Raw genomic sequence first — 13,080 nt, 5'->3', positions numbered from 1 at the left:
AATTCAAGTGTGTTATTTAGTCCAATCCATGAGAATCAGTTGTTAATTTTTTCCCAAATTGGGGGCCTCTCCCCTTGGCATTTAGAGGGATGTGGCAGACAATGTGGTTAGATTGGAGAAGAGGCAGCAATACAGACTAATAAAAGGCATTTGTTAATGCCAGCCTAGAAGCAGTGAGGATGAAGTATAGGCTGAGCACTGCTCTAAATTATTCAGCCAAGAGGAAGGCCAATTTTTTTCTGCCATTTTTGAACACACGTCCTGCCTAACATACATATAATAGATGGTTTAAATTTAGTTAATACTCCTATATATATATTGATAAAATCCCATAGCCTTTGAACGTGGTGACAAAATTTATTTTATTACTTCTATTGTAAATATTTTGTCACAGTATTGTGAAGATGCTATATTATTTGTGCTAATAATAGAAATTTAGAATATTGTTGTAGTATTATTCTAAATACACACATGCATGCACGCACCCCATTCCCTAATTCTGAATAAACATTGTTTCCCTTGCACATGTATTAATAGTTTTATAAGTTAATTTGAAGACCACATCTTTCATTTTGTCCAATATGTTCTACTGCCACCTTGTGTTGTATCAATGATTTGGCCAAAAATATAGTATTAAATTACATGAGACAAGTAAATTCTTTCTTGCCTTGAGATAGCAATTTTATATCTTTCTTTATAAAGCACAAAGCTTCCATCTTAAATGAAGACTTTAATGTAAACATTTTGCCAAATTATCCTTTTTCTTTATATAGGAATCTCATACGTACGTAGTTGCCTTATAGTTGTATGAGTATTAAATTCTACAATAAATTTACTGGTTTTTTATAACTAATAAATGGCATTTTTTCATGCCACTGTTTTCTTAATGCTCATTTTTGACGGACTTTGCATGCTACCCTTCCATGCATATTTCTTTCTCTTTTGCTTTTAGGGTTACAGAAACATACAGAAATATACCACTTTCAAATCCTGTATGAAGAAGGAACTCAACAGCAGACAATGGTATGTTTTTGTGTAGTTGTGTTCTTAACTTTATTAGTTAACTTTATTAGTTAGAGCCAGCCACTTTAGAGATGTGAATGCTGCCACTTGTGCAATTTTCATATGCTGATAGAAACATACCAAAGATAAACAATGATTACATGTTGGGCTTCCTGCAATTGAGAATTCATCACGATTCACAAAAGTTGCATTCTTTCTCATTATCATAATTTTTAATGGTTTAATAAATGTATCAACACCAAATTATTTAGTTACATTCTTCTGAAACTAACATATTTTCTCCTACTTTTTATAATTATACTATATAAAAGAACATGTACATTTAGTTCAGAAACAACCATTATGTAAACAACCATTAGATAATGTCATAATTAACCTATATCCCTCATGCATATTCCAAATTTGGAAAACATTATTTTTCAGTTTCTGTGGGACAGTAACAATGGTTTTATAAAAAATGATGTTATGGCTGGTACAGAGAATATGGCAGCATTAATTCATAAGAGCTATTTTATTTAGTGCTTTTTATTTAAGAAATCCAGTGAAAGGGAAATACAGAATTAAAGGGAGATGCAGTATGCAGGTTAGCAGACTCAGCTGACACCCTTCATATTATACATAGATCAGCCAGGAACAAATTGTGAAAGAAGTAGAGTATTTCCATCACATTTTCCATACAGTATTGTAAACAAGCAAAATGTTATGCCATCCACATAATTCTGAGTTGAGTGAGGTTGGCAACAAACCACATCTTCAGAGACTACCAAATGACCTTCATACAACACAACAGAATGGCCACAGCCAAATCACAAAATCTGTGTGTTTTTGATATCAGATCTCACAAAATTCATATTCCTACACTGAAGGTGCTTGAACCATTTGCATGGCCAGCTTTTATGTGGATAATGCATTATGGATACCTGCAGTTGTCAAGGAATAGACCTAAATGAGTTTCACTCCTTCTGTAATTCTATGATAAGATTACAGCTTATTTATTTTCAATCTTGTTTTAAAAATATCCGATCAACAGAGACAAATAAAGCAGAACTCCAAGGCTTGCAAATTCCTCAAATAACATGCTTATTGATACAGAGTATCAGTACTTCAAAAATGAAACTAAGTCTAAAGAGATGCATAACAATTCCCCCACACAAAGTTAAGAAATCCCACCCCCAAAACTATGCAAGCAATTACGTTCCCCCACTCAACTTGTTGGCAGGCTTTTCATGAAACGCCCAGCCTGCAGTCTCGGGAGCACCCGATGACCTTGGTTCCCATGAGAGAAAGTCCGAGAGAGAAAGTCTGTTTTGTCTAGCGCAACACCTGGCAACCTCCTTCCATGCTATGTGGTAACTAGGAATGAGAAGGAAAAAGATGGCTGCAACCATGCTCATTCTAAAGTTGACAAAAGTTTTATATATTTCATCATGCAAAACTTTGTGACAGTGCTGATCTCCTGAAAATGTATCTAATTGCTGGACCAAGCAAGTGAGGCAAGGATTTAAAAGTATTTGCTTCATAAGGGTAAAACAGGCTTTTTTATATTTCTTGAGTGGTAAAAAATAGCCATCTATAGTAGGGCAAGGAATGTATAATTATTAAATTGGCTGTGAAGGATTCTATTGAGGGTAAAAATTAAAAGATTTAAAAAATAATAGTAATTAGAATACAATTTAACGGACCTGGATATAGATAATCACTCTATTTTTGTTTGATTTTACACAAGGATGGTAATTTCTTACGAATTATTTAGAACAGTCCCCAACCTTTGCAGCTTGGCAGTCCGGCTGGGGGGAGGGGATAGGGGAAGAGAGCTGTGTGTCGGGCTGGTGTACATGCACAGCTCACGCGAGCATCAAGCCAGTGACATGTGCATACAGTGCAAGTTGAGCTGCGCGCATGTGCGAGTGCGCGCCAGCCTGCCATTCATGTGAATTGAGATGTGCACGTGTGTGTGCCAGCCCAACACTCACACAGCCCAGTTGCGAATAGGCCATGGCCCGGTAGTGGGCTGTGGCCCAGAGGTTGGGGACCCCCAATTTAGAATTCTTAGTTTTTCATCCTATTTGCACATACAGTAACTATTATGTAGTTCCTATGTACAGTTATGTACAGTAACTATTATGTATTATGTCAATGTTAATTATATTTTGATTCCCTAACAGAAAGACTTCGTATATCAGTTGAAGAACTACAGTGTTTGCGTGATGACTGTAATAGGCAAGCACTTGTAAAGCTTCGGAAGCACTTTCTGAGCTGAAATATCCTAAGGTGAATGCAAAGTCACCTCTACTTTTTCTTTTGCAAGCTGACTACAAAAAGCAGGGATAGACCATTAGACCATACATTTTTCAGATGAAACAATACTCAAAATTCTGGACTGTGATTTTTAAAGCACTCTACCTATATGATTCAAAATATGGCTCATCTGCTTTCTCTGGAAGGGATTCATGTGTATATTTTTTAATGTTTCATGTAGTTTTTCACTGGTCATCTGCAGATTCTTACTTACTTTCACTTTTTTCCACCAGAGTAGAATTATGATGTAAGTCCTTAAATCAAAAACAAAAGATTGTGCATTTACATATGAAAATGCTTTAAAGGTTTTTCAGTGCAGAAAGGGTAGAGCAATCGAATAACTTTATGCATAACCCATTACAGGGATAGACACTTCACAAATAGCATGATTGGTGCACGCATCATTACATTTACCAGGGAGTATTTTTTTTAAGCAGGGTGAGACTGTTTCATTTAAATTATCACAGAAGTCTGTAAAAATACAAATGCATTTAGAAATGTATTTTTAAAAATCAAAAGTAATTTATTTTCTCATGCCATTCCATTTTTGTAGTTTATTTCTTAAGCTGATTAATGTTCCTATAATAATTACAGTTATATAGGAGAAAATAGTTCCATCTAGAATTATCATAAACATATATTCAAAGTATAAAATGAGGCTCATTTTTAAACAAAATCTAATTGTGTGGATAAAAATTGTAAAGCTGTCTATCACTATGAATTATTATTAAGACTTATAGTATAGAAAGAACCTACGATTTTTTTAAAGAAAAATCTATAGACTATTTAAATTGGATTTTTAAATTCAATTCTGATGTTTTTCATTATTGGCATTAAGTCCTTTAATTTAATTGATCTAAAGATGGTAGATTTACTTCAGCACTTTACTATAACATTGTAGACTGATCGAAGCATATTGATTTTAAATTTTATAATGATGTATAATAATACAAAAATAAATGTATATTTATTTATTTATTGTATGCTGTTCATGAAACAGCTTGGATACTAAAACTGTGAGCAGAATTCTATTTACAAGATGGATCTCTTGCCCTGTCTTCTCCCTACTGCTGCTCCTATAAGGGCTTCTGAAACCACAGATTGTGATAGATAGTATGAGAAATCATCAAAGATCTCCTTTTCAAAAGCAAAAATCACTGTTTAGATTCCAAAATATTCTTTTTTGTACTTTCTTTAGACAATCTGCTAAAATACTTTAGAGGCAGTAAATGAAGAGAATTTGGGTAACTGACATAAAACATACAGTGGCTTTTTAAACTGCTGCTACTTAACAGGTTTTCATAACTGTAAAAGGAATGCAATACCTGTAGAAATTATCCAGCATATTCAGCCATGAAACTTTACTAATTTTCTTAACCTACATTTATCTCATATCTTTATATAAGCAAAAGGATTATAAATATAGCTTCCATCAATACATAACATTAGTTTTAGAGTACAGCTCTATACAAGAGTGAGCATGATAGGGGACAGCTAGGAGGCAGTCTTTATAGCTTCTTTGCCTCACAAATAAGTCTTGAAGCTGGAAAGATAGTATTCCTCCCCATTTCTGCTTTTTCACAGGAATTTAGTAGGGTTCTAGCTAGCTATATCAAAGACTAAAATATCAAAGTTTCCTAAAATAGCAAAATAATGATAAATCAGGTGCGCAAATTATTGAAAACTGCAAGCATATCATTTTTTTTCCGTGGACTTCAACTCCCAGAATTCCTGAGCCAGCATGCTGGGAGTTGAAGTCCACGAGTCATAAAAGAGCCAAGGTTGCCTACCCCTGGTTTACATGCTTAGCAGTTACCCAGCAGAGCACATCCACATTTCCACTACTGTAATACTGGTTCCTATAAATGAATTAGATGTACAAATAAGCTTCTTCTATCCTGCCAGTTTTTGAAGGATGCTATAAATCTGTGAACCAACCTAACAGAGCAGCACTGGATTTATATATTACCTGATAGCCAGAAGTCAGAGATTACCTATGTCCTTATACATGTTTTAATCTTACATAACAACTAATTTCATTAAAATAAAAACCATAATCATGTAATGAGGTTTCTTTTGGACTTGATCTAAACATTTTGCTACATGAAGAGAAAATGCTTCTACGGCTTCTCTATCTCTTAAAAATATGTAAGATAGGGGAGAGTACAGTTTTTCAGACTGTACAGAGCAGTATGGAAAATGATAAATTAATATTTTTTATCGAACAATATTATCTTTTGTTAAGAACCTCATAGGTTAACTGGAATCAATTAAATTAGATGACACATAACTAAGTTTGTCGTGTCATACTGAATAACAAAAACATTTCTTAAAATAAACTTAAAACAGAAAAGCTGAGTCAGCCTTAAAATAGCAAATTTTAGGAACAACAGATAGATGATTTAGGACAAACTGGATATTTGTCCATATTTCAAATAGAAGGGAGATATGAATAATTATCAGAAAAAATGTATTTGGGTTTTTTTAAATGTGCATTTTTACATGGCTGTTATTAAAACTCAACAAAGTGCAAAATTAATTCAGATATTGTTTTCGTTATCAGTCCTATTATTTTATGTAAGAATATAATAAGCTTACTTGTATGTTTGATTACTTAGACAAAACATACAACAATGTACATAGGCCTGAAGTATGAAACATGCTAAAGGCTGATTGTTAAATTTGAATTCAGCAATATATGATGTATATAAAGTATGTGTCCAAAATAATGGGACAATTCAACATTTAGTATAAACATGAGAAATGGTTGCACTGATGGTAGAAGATGTGTTTTTATGCCATTGACATCATATTGACAGAACGTGAATGATTTTCAGAGAAATACAGATTCATAATACAGTGAGAACTATAGATGTGAAAATGAAGAAGGGAGTTTCATTTGGCATGGAGAATAAATAAATATTGAAATAAATGGCAAAAAATAGAACATATAAATTATATAAAATATAAATTTGTGCACCTTTGGAGTACGTTTAAGAAACATGGGGAAATGGATGGAAACTTTTTATAACATGTCAACTCTCATATAAAGATAGATAATCTCTGATCTGTTGCAAGATGCATTTATTGAAAAAATTAAACAGAGTGGACAAATGTGTGTTTTTTCCGCATTCTTTGTCGAAATGAGATTATATATGTATAGAGAAAAATAGATGCTGAACTTAGGATAAATGGAGTACTAAGAAAGTACACCCTCTTTAAGTTCTATGGTTTTATGTATCAGGGCAGGGGTTGGCAACCTGAATGGGTCAAAGAGCCACTCGGAACCGGTTCTTTCACAAAAGGAAAAAATGGGAGCCATAAAAAGTGTGTGCACACATGCACAACATGAGACTTAATTGAAGAGTGAAAGAAGCAAAGATTGGGAACCATCGCACTTGCTGTCTTTGGTGGCAGGAGCAGCGGTGTGTCCGGGCAGCACCGCCTGCCTGGCGGGCAGTAACAACAGGAAGGTGGCAGCGGCGGCTATAGTTGGGGCGGCCTAGTACCCTCATCGAGAGATGCAGGTGCTCCAGGCCCGGTGTAGAAGCAGCCGCACTTGCCATTTTTGGCAGGAGCAGCGGTGTGTCCGGGCAGCACCGCTGAGGGGATGATTAAGGAAAGCAAGCACTTGCTGGCTGTGGCGGCAGGAGCAGCAGTGTGTTCGGGCAGCACCACCTGGTACTTGAAGGGGCAGGAGCTGCCAGTGCATCACCCACGCCCGCTTGCCGAGTACTGCCTGCTGGGCACAGCGAGGGCACAAGGCCGCCCCAACAGCAGCCACCATCGCCTTCCTGTTGCTCCTGCTACCACAGCCGCCAAAGACGGCAAGCCCTCACTTTCCTTAATCATGCCCTCCCCTTCCAACTTTTCCAATGAACAGCTCCCCGCCACACCCTAAAAACAAGCTCCATGTCTAGGTTCTGGCACTTCAACGCTTCCAAACAACCCCACCCCTTTGCCCTAAGCCGGCTACTTTCCATGCCAGGACGGCGAAGCCTGCCAGCTCCAGGGCTAGCCTTTCCAGGGAAAGCTGCACGCGGTTGAACTGTTGGGCCAGACATCCCTCCCCGCCCCTTCAGCCTGGGGGAAGCTACTTCAACCTGGGACTTGACGGGAGACTGGACTTGTCACTCTGCCTTCTGGGCTGGGAGGGTGAGGACTCTGAGGAGTGGCTTCAGTCTGTGAAGCTCAGCCAAGGAAAGGTGTGTGGACACAAGAAGAGCCCTTCATCCCAGACCATGCGCTGCACTTGCCCAGCCGGCATCAGCTTACATATCTCTCACGCCTCGGCTCCCGGGTCCGCCAGTCTCACACAAATTCCCTGGCCAATTGGGAACTGCATGGCACAGCCAGCAACTTTCCCTGCCCTCGCTTCCATCCCTCCCGGCTTGCCTAGCCCAGCATCCACCGCAGGAGAAGCCAATGGTAGGTGCAACCTCCCTTGGTGGCAGCGGATGGGCGCTTATCGCCTCCCTGTCCAGTTTACTTCGCGAGGCGGCAGGTGGGACTGGTAGCACTGTGCTTGCACACTATTATGTCCGACTGCCAAGGGATCGTGGAATACGGGAACCCCCAGCGGGGAGCCACCACGCTTGCCATCTTTGGCTGTGGCGGCAGGAGCAGCGGTATGTCCAGGGAAAGTAAACAAAATTCTGGCGGCCCAGCCTCGGCCGTTGGGCCACGGTCTGCTCATTGGGCAGCCTGGCTTCCTGTTGGCATGTCCCGCAGGGGAGGTCTGCTAGGGAGGCGGTGGTCCGGCATTGTTTATCTCCCTCCTCTGTGTGTGTGTGTGTCGGACCTGCGGGGAACAGCTGGTGGAGGCAGCGGCAGTCCAGTGTTTGCGTCTCTCTGTGTGTCGAGCCCCATGGGTCTGACACACACACAAACAAGGGGGGAACACCAGACTGCTGCCTCCCTACCTGCTGTTCCCCGCGGGCCCAACACAGAAATGGGGAAAAAATGCTGGACTTCTGCCTCCCTACCAGCCCTTCCCCATGGATCTGACACACACGCACACATAAACGAGGGGGGGAAAAATGCCGGACTGCCGCCTCCCTACCAGCCTTTCCCCGCAGGTCCAACCCACACACAGAGAGAGAGGGGGGGAGAAGTAGGAGGGGGTCTGGCAGCACCTGAGACTCCATATGCTGCTCAGAAACACCACCACCACACCCGCACGCCCCATCTGACCGACCCACTCACCTTTCCAGCAGTCCTCCCGTCTCTTCCTCCGCTGCTGCCATGTGCAGTCCGAAGAAGAGGTTTGTGGGCAGTCCCACAAACCATAGAACTTCAACCAATCAATTCAAACTTCACAAGTTTTTTTTCCATGAGAAGTTTGAATTGATTGGTTGAACTTTTTTAGTCCCACTTTTTTTTTTGGACTGCACATGGCGGAGGACTGGGAGCCGTAGGAGATGGCTGAAAGAGCCACATGCACCTCCGGAGCCGCGGGTTACTAACCCGTGTATCAGGGCATAGTAAAAAATCTAGTCCTTAATAGTTCTTAAAAATAGGCTGGTTAAACATGGACACTAACCTCATAATCGATACAAAAGCTATGAGTGGCACAAAGAGCTATGAAGATACATGCTCTGTATTACAAGACAAGATAAAAAGACCTGCACCTGGATTAGAGAACAAATGCAAGTATACGATAAATACAGGGAGTAAAAGAATTGAAATGGAAATGTGCTGGTCACATAGCAAGAAGAACTGATGGCAGTTGGACCAAGGCAGTCATAGAATGGATTCCACTTGATAAAATGCATCCATGAAAGATGCCTAAAACAAGATGGATTGATGACTTCAATAAGTATTGCGGCCCCAATTGGTAAAAGAAAGCTCAGGACCGTATTGGTTGGAAACATGAGAAAGGGTCTTCATCCTGCAATGGATGGACAATGGCTAACAACCTTAGATCAGGGGTTCCCAACCTATGGGCCGTGGCCAACTATCGGGCTGTGCCCTCTTGGCCAGCTGGCCACAGAAATGGCTCCGCACTCATGCTAGTGCCTGCAGGCCCGTTTGCACATGCACACAGGTGCAAATGGGGCCGCTAGCACCAGGTGGGGGTGCACGGCCCATTTGCACATGCGTAAATGGGGCCATTAATGCCAGGTGGATGTGCATGGCCCATTTGCACATGCGCAAATGGGGCCGCTAGCACCAGGCAGGTGTGCACGGCCTGTTTGTGCATGCATGTACGGGGCCACGCAGAGCACCATTTGCATGTGTTCATGCGCACACACCATTTTGGAAGCTGCTCTCCTTCCCTCCAGGCTGCGAGCCCAGAAAGGTTGGAGACCTCTGCCTTAGATAAAACATATTACATATTACACCATGTCATTTATTTTACAAAAAGAAAGCCAAAATGGAAAAACCATGTGTGAAAAATTATGTAACCAAACCAAATTGAAGTTCAAAAAGAAATCCTGGAAGAAGCTACTGGTCAACCAATATATTGGTTGTGCCCTCCGGGTTTCTGTGTGCTACACCGGCCGCGGGCTCAGGACAGGGGCGGTGGGGTGGCGGTGGTTATACAGGAGACCTTATGTCCACGGGAGATCACTGTTTTACAGATAGGCGGGAGCGAGTCCCTCCTCCTGAGATGTGGTCCTCGGGCTCAGTTGGGCCTGTTGCTAACATACCTGGCGCCCAGCTGTGTGGCAACGGCCCTACCCGAGCTGCTCGACTCCCTCTTAGGGTTGACAGTGGAATTTCCCAGACTCATAGTTCTGGGCGACTTCAACCTGCCTTCCCTGGGAGAGTTGTCAGAGTTAGCTCAGGAGTTCATGGCTTCCATGACGGCCATGGACCTGACCCAAGTAATTCAGGGCCTGACTAATGGGGGGGTCACACTCTCGACCTGGTTTTTCTATCTGGGCAATGGTTGGATGATTTGGGAGGGGGCTTGCCAACTATTGTCCCCCTGTCATGGTCCGATCATTATCTCCTGCGGCTGGTCTTCTGCTATGTCACCCCCCGCCACTGGGCTGCGGAACTGACCAGGTGGTTCCGCCCCAGGCGCCTAATGGACCGAGAACGGTTCCAGATGGCGCTTGGGTCTTTACCTATCTCCCTCACTCACAGCCCAGCCAATGCCTTGGTGGAGACCTGGGAAAGGGCTGCCACCGAAGCACTCGACCGTGTTGTACCCTTGCAACCCCTGATCTGGCACAGATCCTGTTGGGCCCCATGGTTTTCTGTGGAGCTCCGGGAGATGAAGCGTTGGAGACGGGGTCTAGAGAGCGGTTGGAGGTCCACCCGGTCTGAATCTGACCAATTGCGACTAAGAGCCTTCACAAGGTCTTACCTCACGGCGATGAGGACAGCGAAGTCTAATTACTTGGCTGCCCTCATTGCATCCGCAGATAATCGCCCGGCCGCCCTGTTTAGGATGACTCATTCTCTCCTTGATTGGGAAATGAGGGAGGAACCCTTACAGGGGCGGGCCGAGGAGTTTAGTCATCATCTGGCAGACAAAATTGCTCAGATCCGAACCGGTTTGGACTCTGACTGGGCAGAGTCTGACATGGAGGAATCGAGCGGTCTTGAGCATGTTATCTGGACTGAGTTCGACCCTGTTTTCCCCATGACGTGGACAGGATCATGAGGAGACTGAGCTCCACCACTTGTTTACTGGACCCGTGCCCCTCCTGGCTGGTTTATGCGGCCCGGGAGGAGACACAAGGCTGGTTCCAGGCATTAATAACTGCTTCCTTGAAGGCAGGCATCTTTCCCGCCGCCTTGAAGGAGGCGGTGGTGAGATGCCTCCTCAAGAAGCCTGCCCTGGACCCGGCTGTTTTAAATAACTACCGTCCAGTCTCCAACCGTTGCTTTTTGGCAAAGGTTGTTGAGAGTGTGGTGGCGCATCAGCTTCCTCTGTTCCTGGAGGAAACTAATTATCTGGACCCGTACCAATCGGGTTTCAGGCCCAGGTACAGCACGGAGACGGCATTGGTTGCGCTGGTGAATGATCTCTGGCGGGCTCGGGACAGGGGATGTTCCTCTGTCCTAGTCCTATTAGACCTCTCAGCGGCTTTTGATACCATCGACCATGGTATCCTACTGCGGCGTCTCAGGGGGTTGGGAGTGGGAGGCACTGTTTTACAGTGGTTCTCCTCCTATCTCCTGGGCCACTCGCAGTCGGTGTTGACGGGAGGGCAGAGGTCCGCCCCGAGGTCTCTCGTTTGTGGAGTCCCTCAGGGGTCAGTCCTCTCTCCCCTCCTGTACAACATCTACATGAAACCGCTGGGCGAGTTCATTCGTGGTTTCGGGGTGGGGTATCATCAGTACGCTGATACCCAACTTTTTCTTTCCATCCCGAACCAACCCAGTGATGCACTCGACGTGATGTCCCATTGCCTGGAGGCGGTCTGAGTTTGGATGGGGAGAAACAGGCTTCGTCTCAATCCTGCCAAGACTGAGTGGCTGTGCATACCGGCATCTTGGGTTAGCCAGGCTGTTCCATCATTAATGATGGGGGCTGAGGTGTTACCCCCCGTCGATAGGGCTCGCAACTTAGGCGTCCTCTTGGATTCACGGCTCAGCTTTGAAGACCATATAGGAGCCGTGACCAGGGGGGCTTTTGCCCAGGTTCTCCTGGTGCGCCAGCTGCGGCCCTATCTGGACCGAGATGCCCTACGCACAGTCACCCATGCGCTCGTGACCTCCCGGCTAGACTACTGCAACGCTCTCTACATGGGGCTGCCCTTGAGGACCACTCGGAGGCTTCAACTGGTGCAGAATGCAGCTGCGCGAGTTGTGATGGGAGTTTCCCGATACTCCCGTGTAACACCTCTTCTCTGCGAGCTGCATTGGCTTTCAGTTGCCCTCCATGTGAGATTCAAGGTGCTGGTAATGACCTATAAAGCCCTAAATGGCTTGGGTCCGGATTATCTAAGTCAGACATGTCAAACACAAGGCCCGGGGGCCAGATCCGGCGCGTGAAGTGGTTTCATGTGGCCCGCGAAGCCATCCTGGAAACAGTGAGGGAATGGCCCCCTCTGCCTTGGCCCTGGCCCAGAGATCCTCCTTCTGCCAGAGACCCTCAGCTCTGTCCCACTCCTGCCCAGGCCCCCATAGGCACCCTTGATGCCAACGATGTAGAGCTGGCCATGCCCACCCAGTAGGCCATACGCACTCTAGCCACACCCACCCAGTAGGCCACGCCCACCCTGGCCATACCCACCCGGCCCCCTGAGGGCAACCGCAATGCTGATGCGGCCCCCAGTGAAATTGAGTTTGACACCTAAGGGAACACCTGCTGCCGGCATCAACTTCCCATCGTCCTGTGCGCTCCCACAGGGAGGGCCTTCTCAGGGTACCGCCGGTTAAGGAATGCTGGCGGGTTATTCCCAGGGGAAGAGCGTTCTCTGTGGGCACACCGGCCCTATGGAACCAACTTCCCACGGAACTTAGGAACTTGAATTAATTAATTGTTTTAACTGATTTTAATTTTTGTATGTTATGCTTTTAATTTTCCCTGTAAACCGCCCTGAGTCCTACGGGAATAGGGCGGTATATAAATTTAATAAAATAAATAAATATTATTGTCAAGAAAGCAACATGATGGTGGTTTGATTTTACAAATTCAAAAACAAGTGAAACTTCAGTGAAACGCCTGCCATGTCATAATGGCAACCAGCCATAGCATTTTTGTTCAAGGGTACATAGCCAGCATGAAAACATTCCTTCACACAATGAATTAACCTATCAAATTTTTTGGTGAGGATTGAGCTACTGTGATTTGCA

General features: G+C 43.9%; 1 protein-coding gene across 1 annotated transcript in view; it reads left to right on the top strand.

The window, feature by feature from the left end:
* MICU3 (mitochondrial calcium uptake family member 3) overlaps positions 1-6,439 on the top strand; it is a 55,770-nt gene extending 49,331 nt beyond the window's left edge. The window contains exons 14-15 of the mRNA XM_083367594.1: positions 953-1,023; positions 3,189-6,439. Coding sequence (XP_083223720.1) covers positions 953-1,023; position 3,189 — 72 coding nt within the window. The 3' untranslated portion in view covers positions 3,190-6,439. The remainder of the gene's footprint in view (positions 1-952; positions 1,024-3,188) is intronic.
* The last annotated feature ends 6,641 nt before the right edge of the window (positions 6,440-13,080 follow it).

This window comes from Vipera ursinii (assembly GCF_947247035.1).
Source record: "Vipera ursinii genome assembly, chromosome: 7".
Classification (NCBI taxonomy): domain Eukaryota; kingdom Metazoa; phylum Chordata; class Lepidosauria; order Squamata; family Viperidae; genus Vipera; species Vipera ursinii.
The sequence above is the reverse complement of the archived record's forward strand: the minus strand, read 5'-3'. Positions and strand labels throughout refer to the sequence as shown.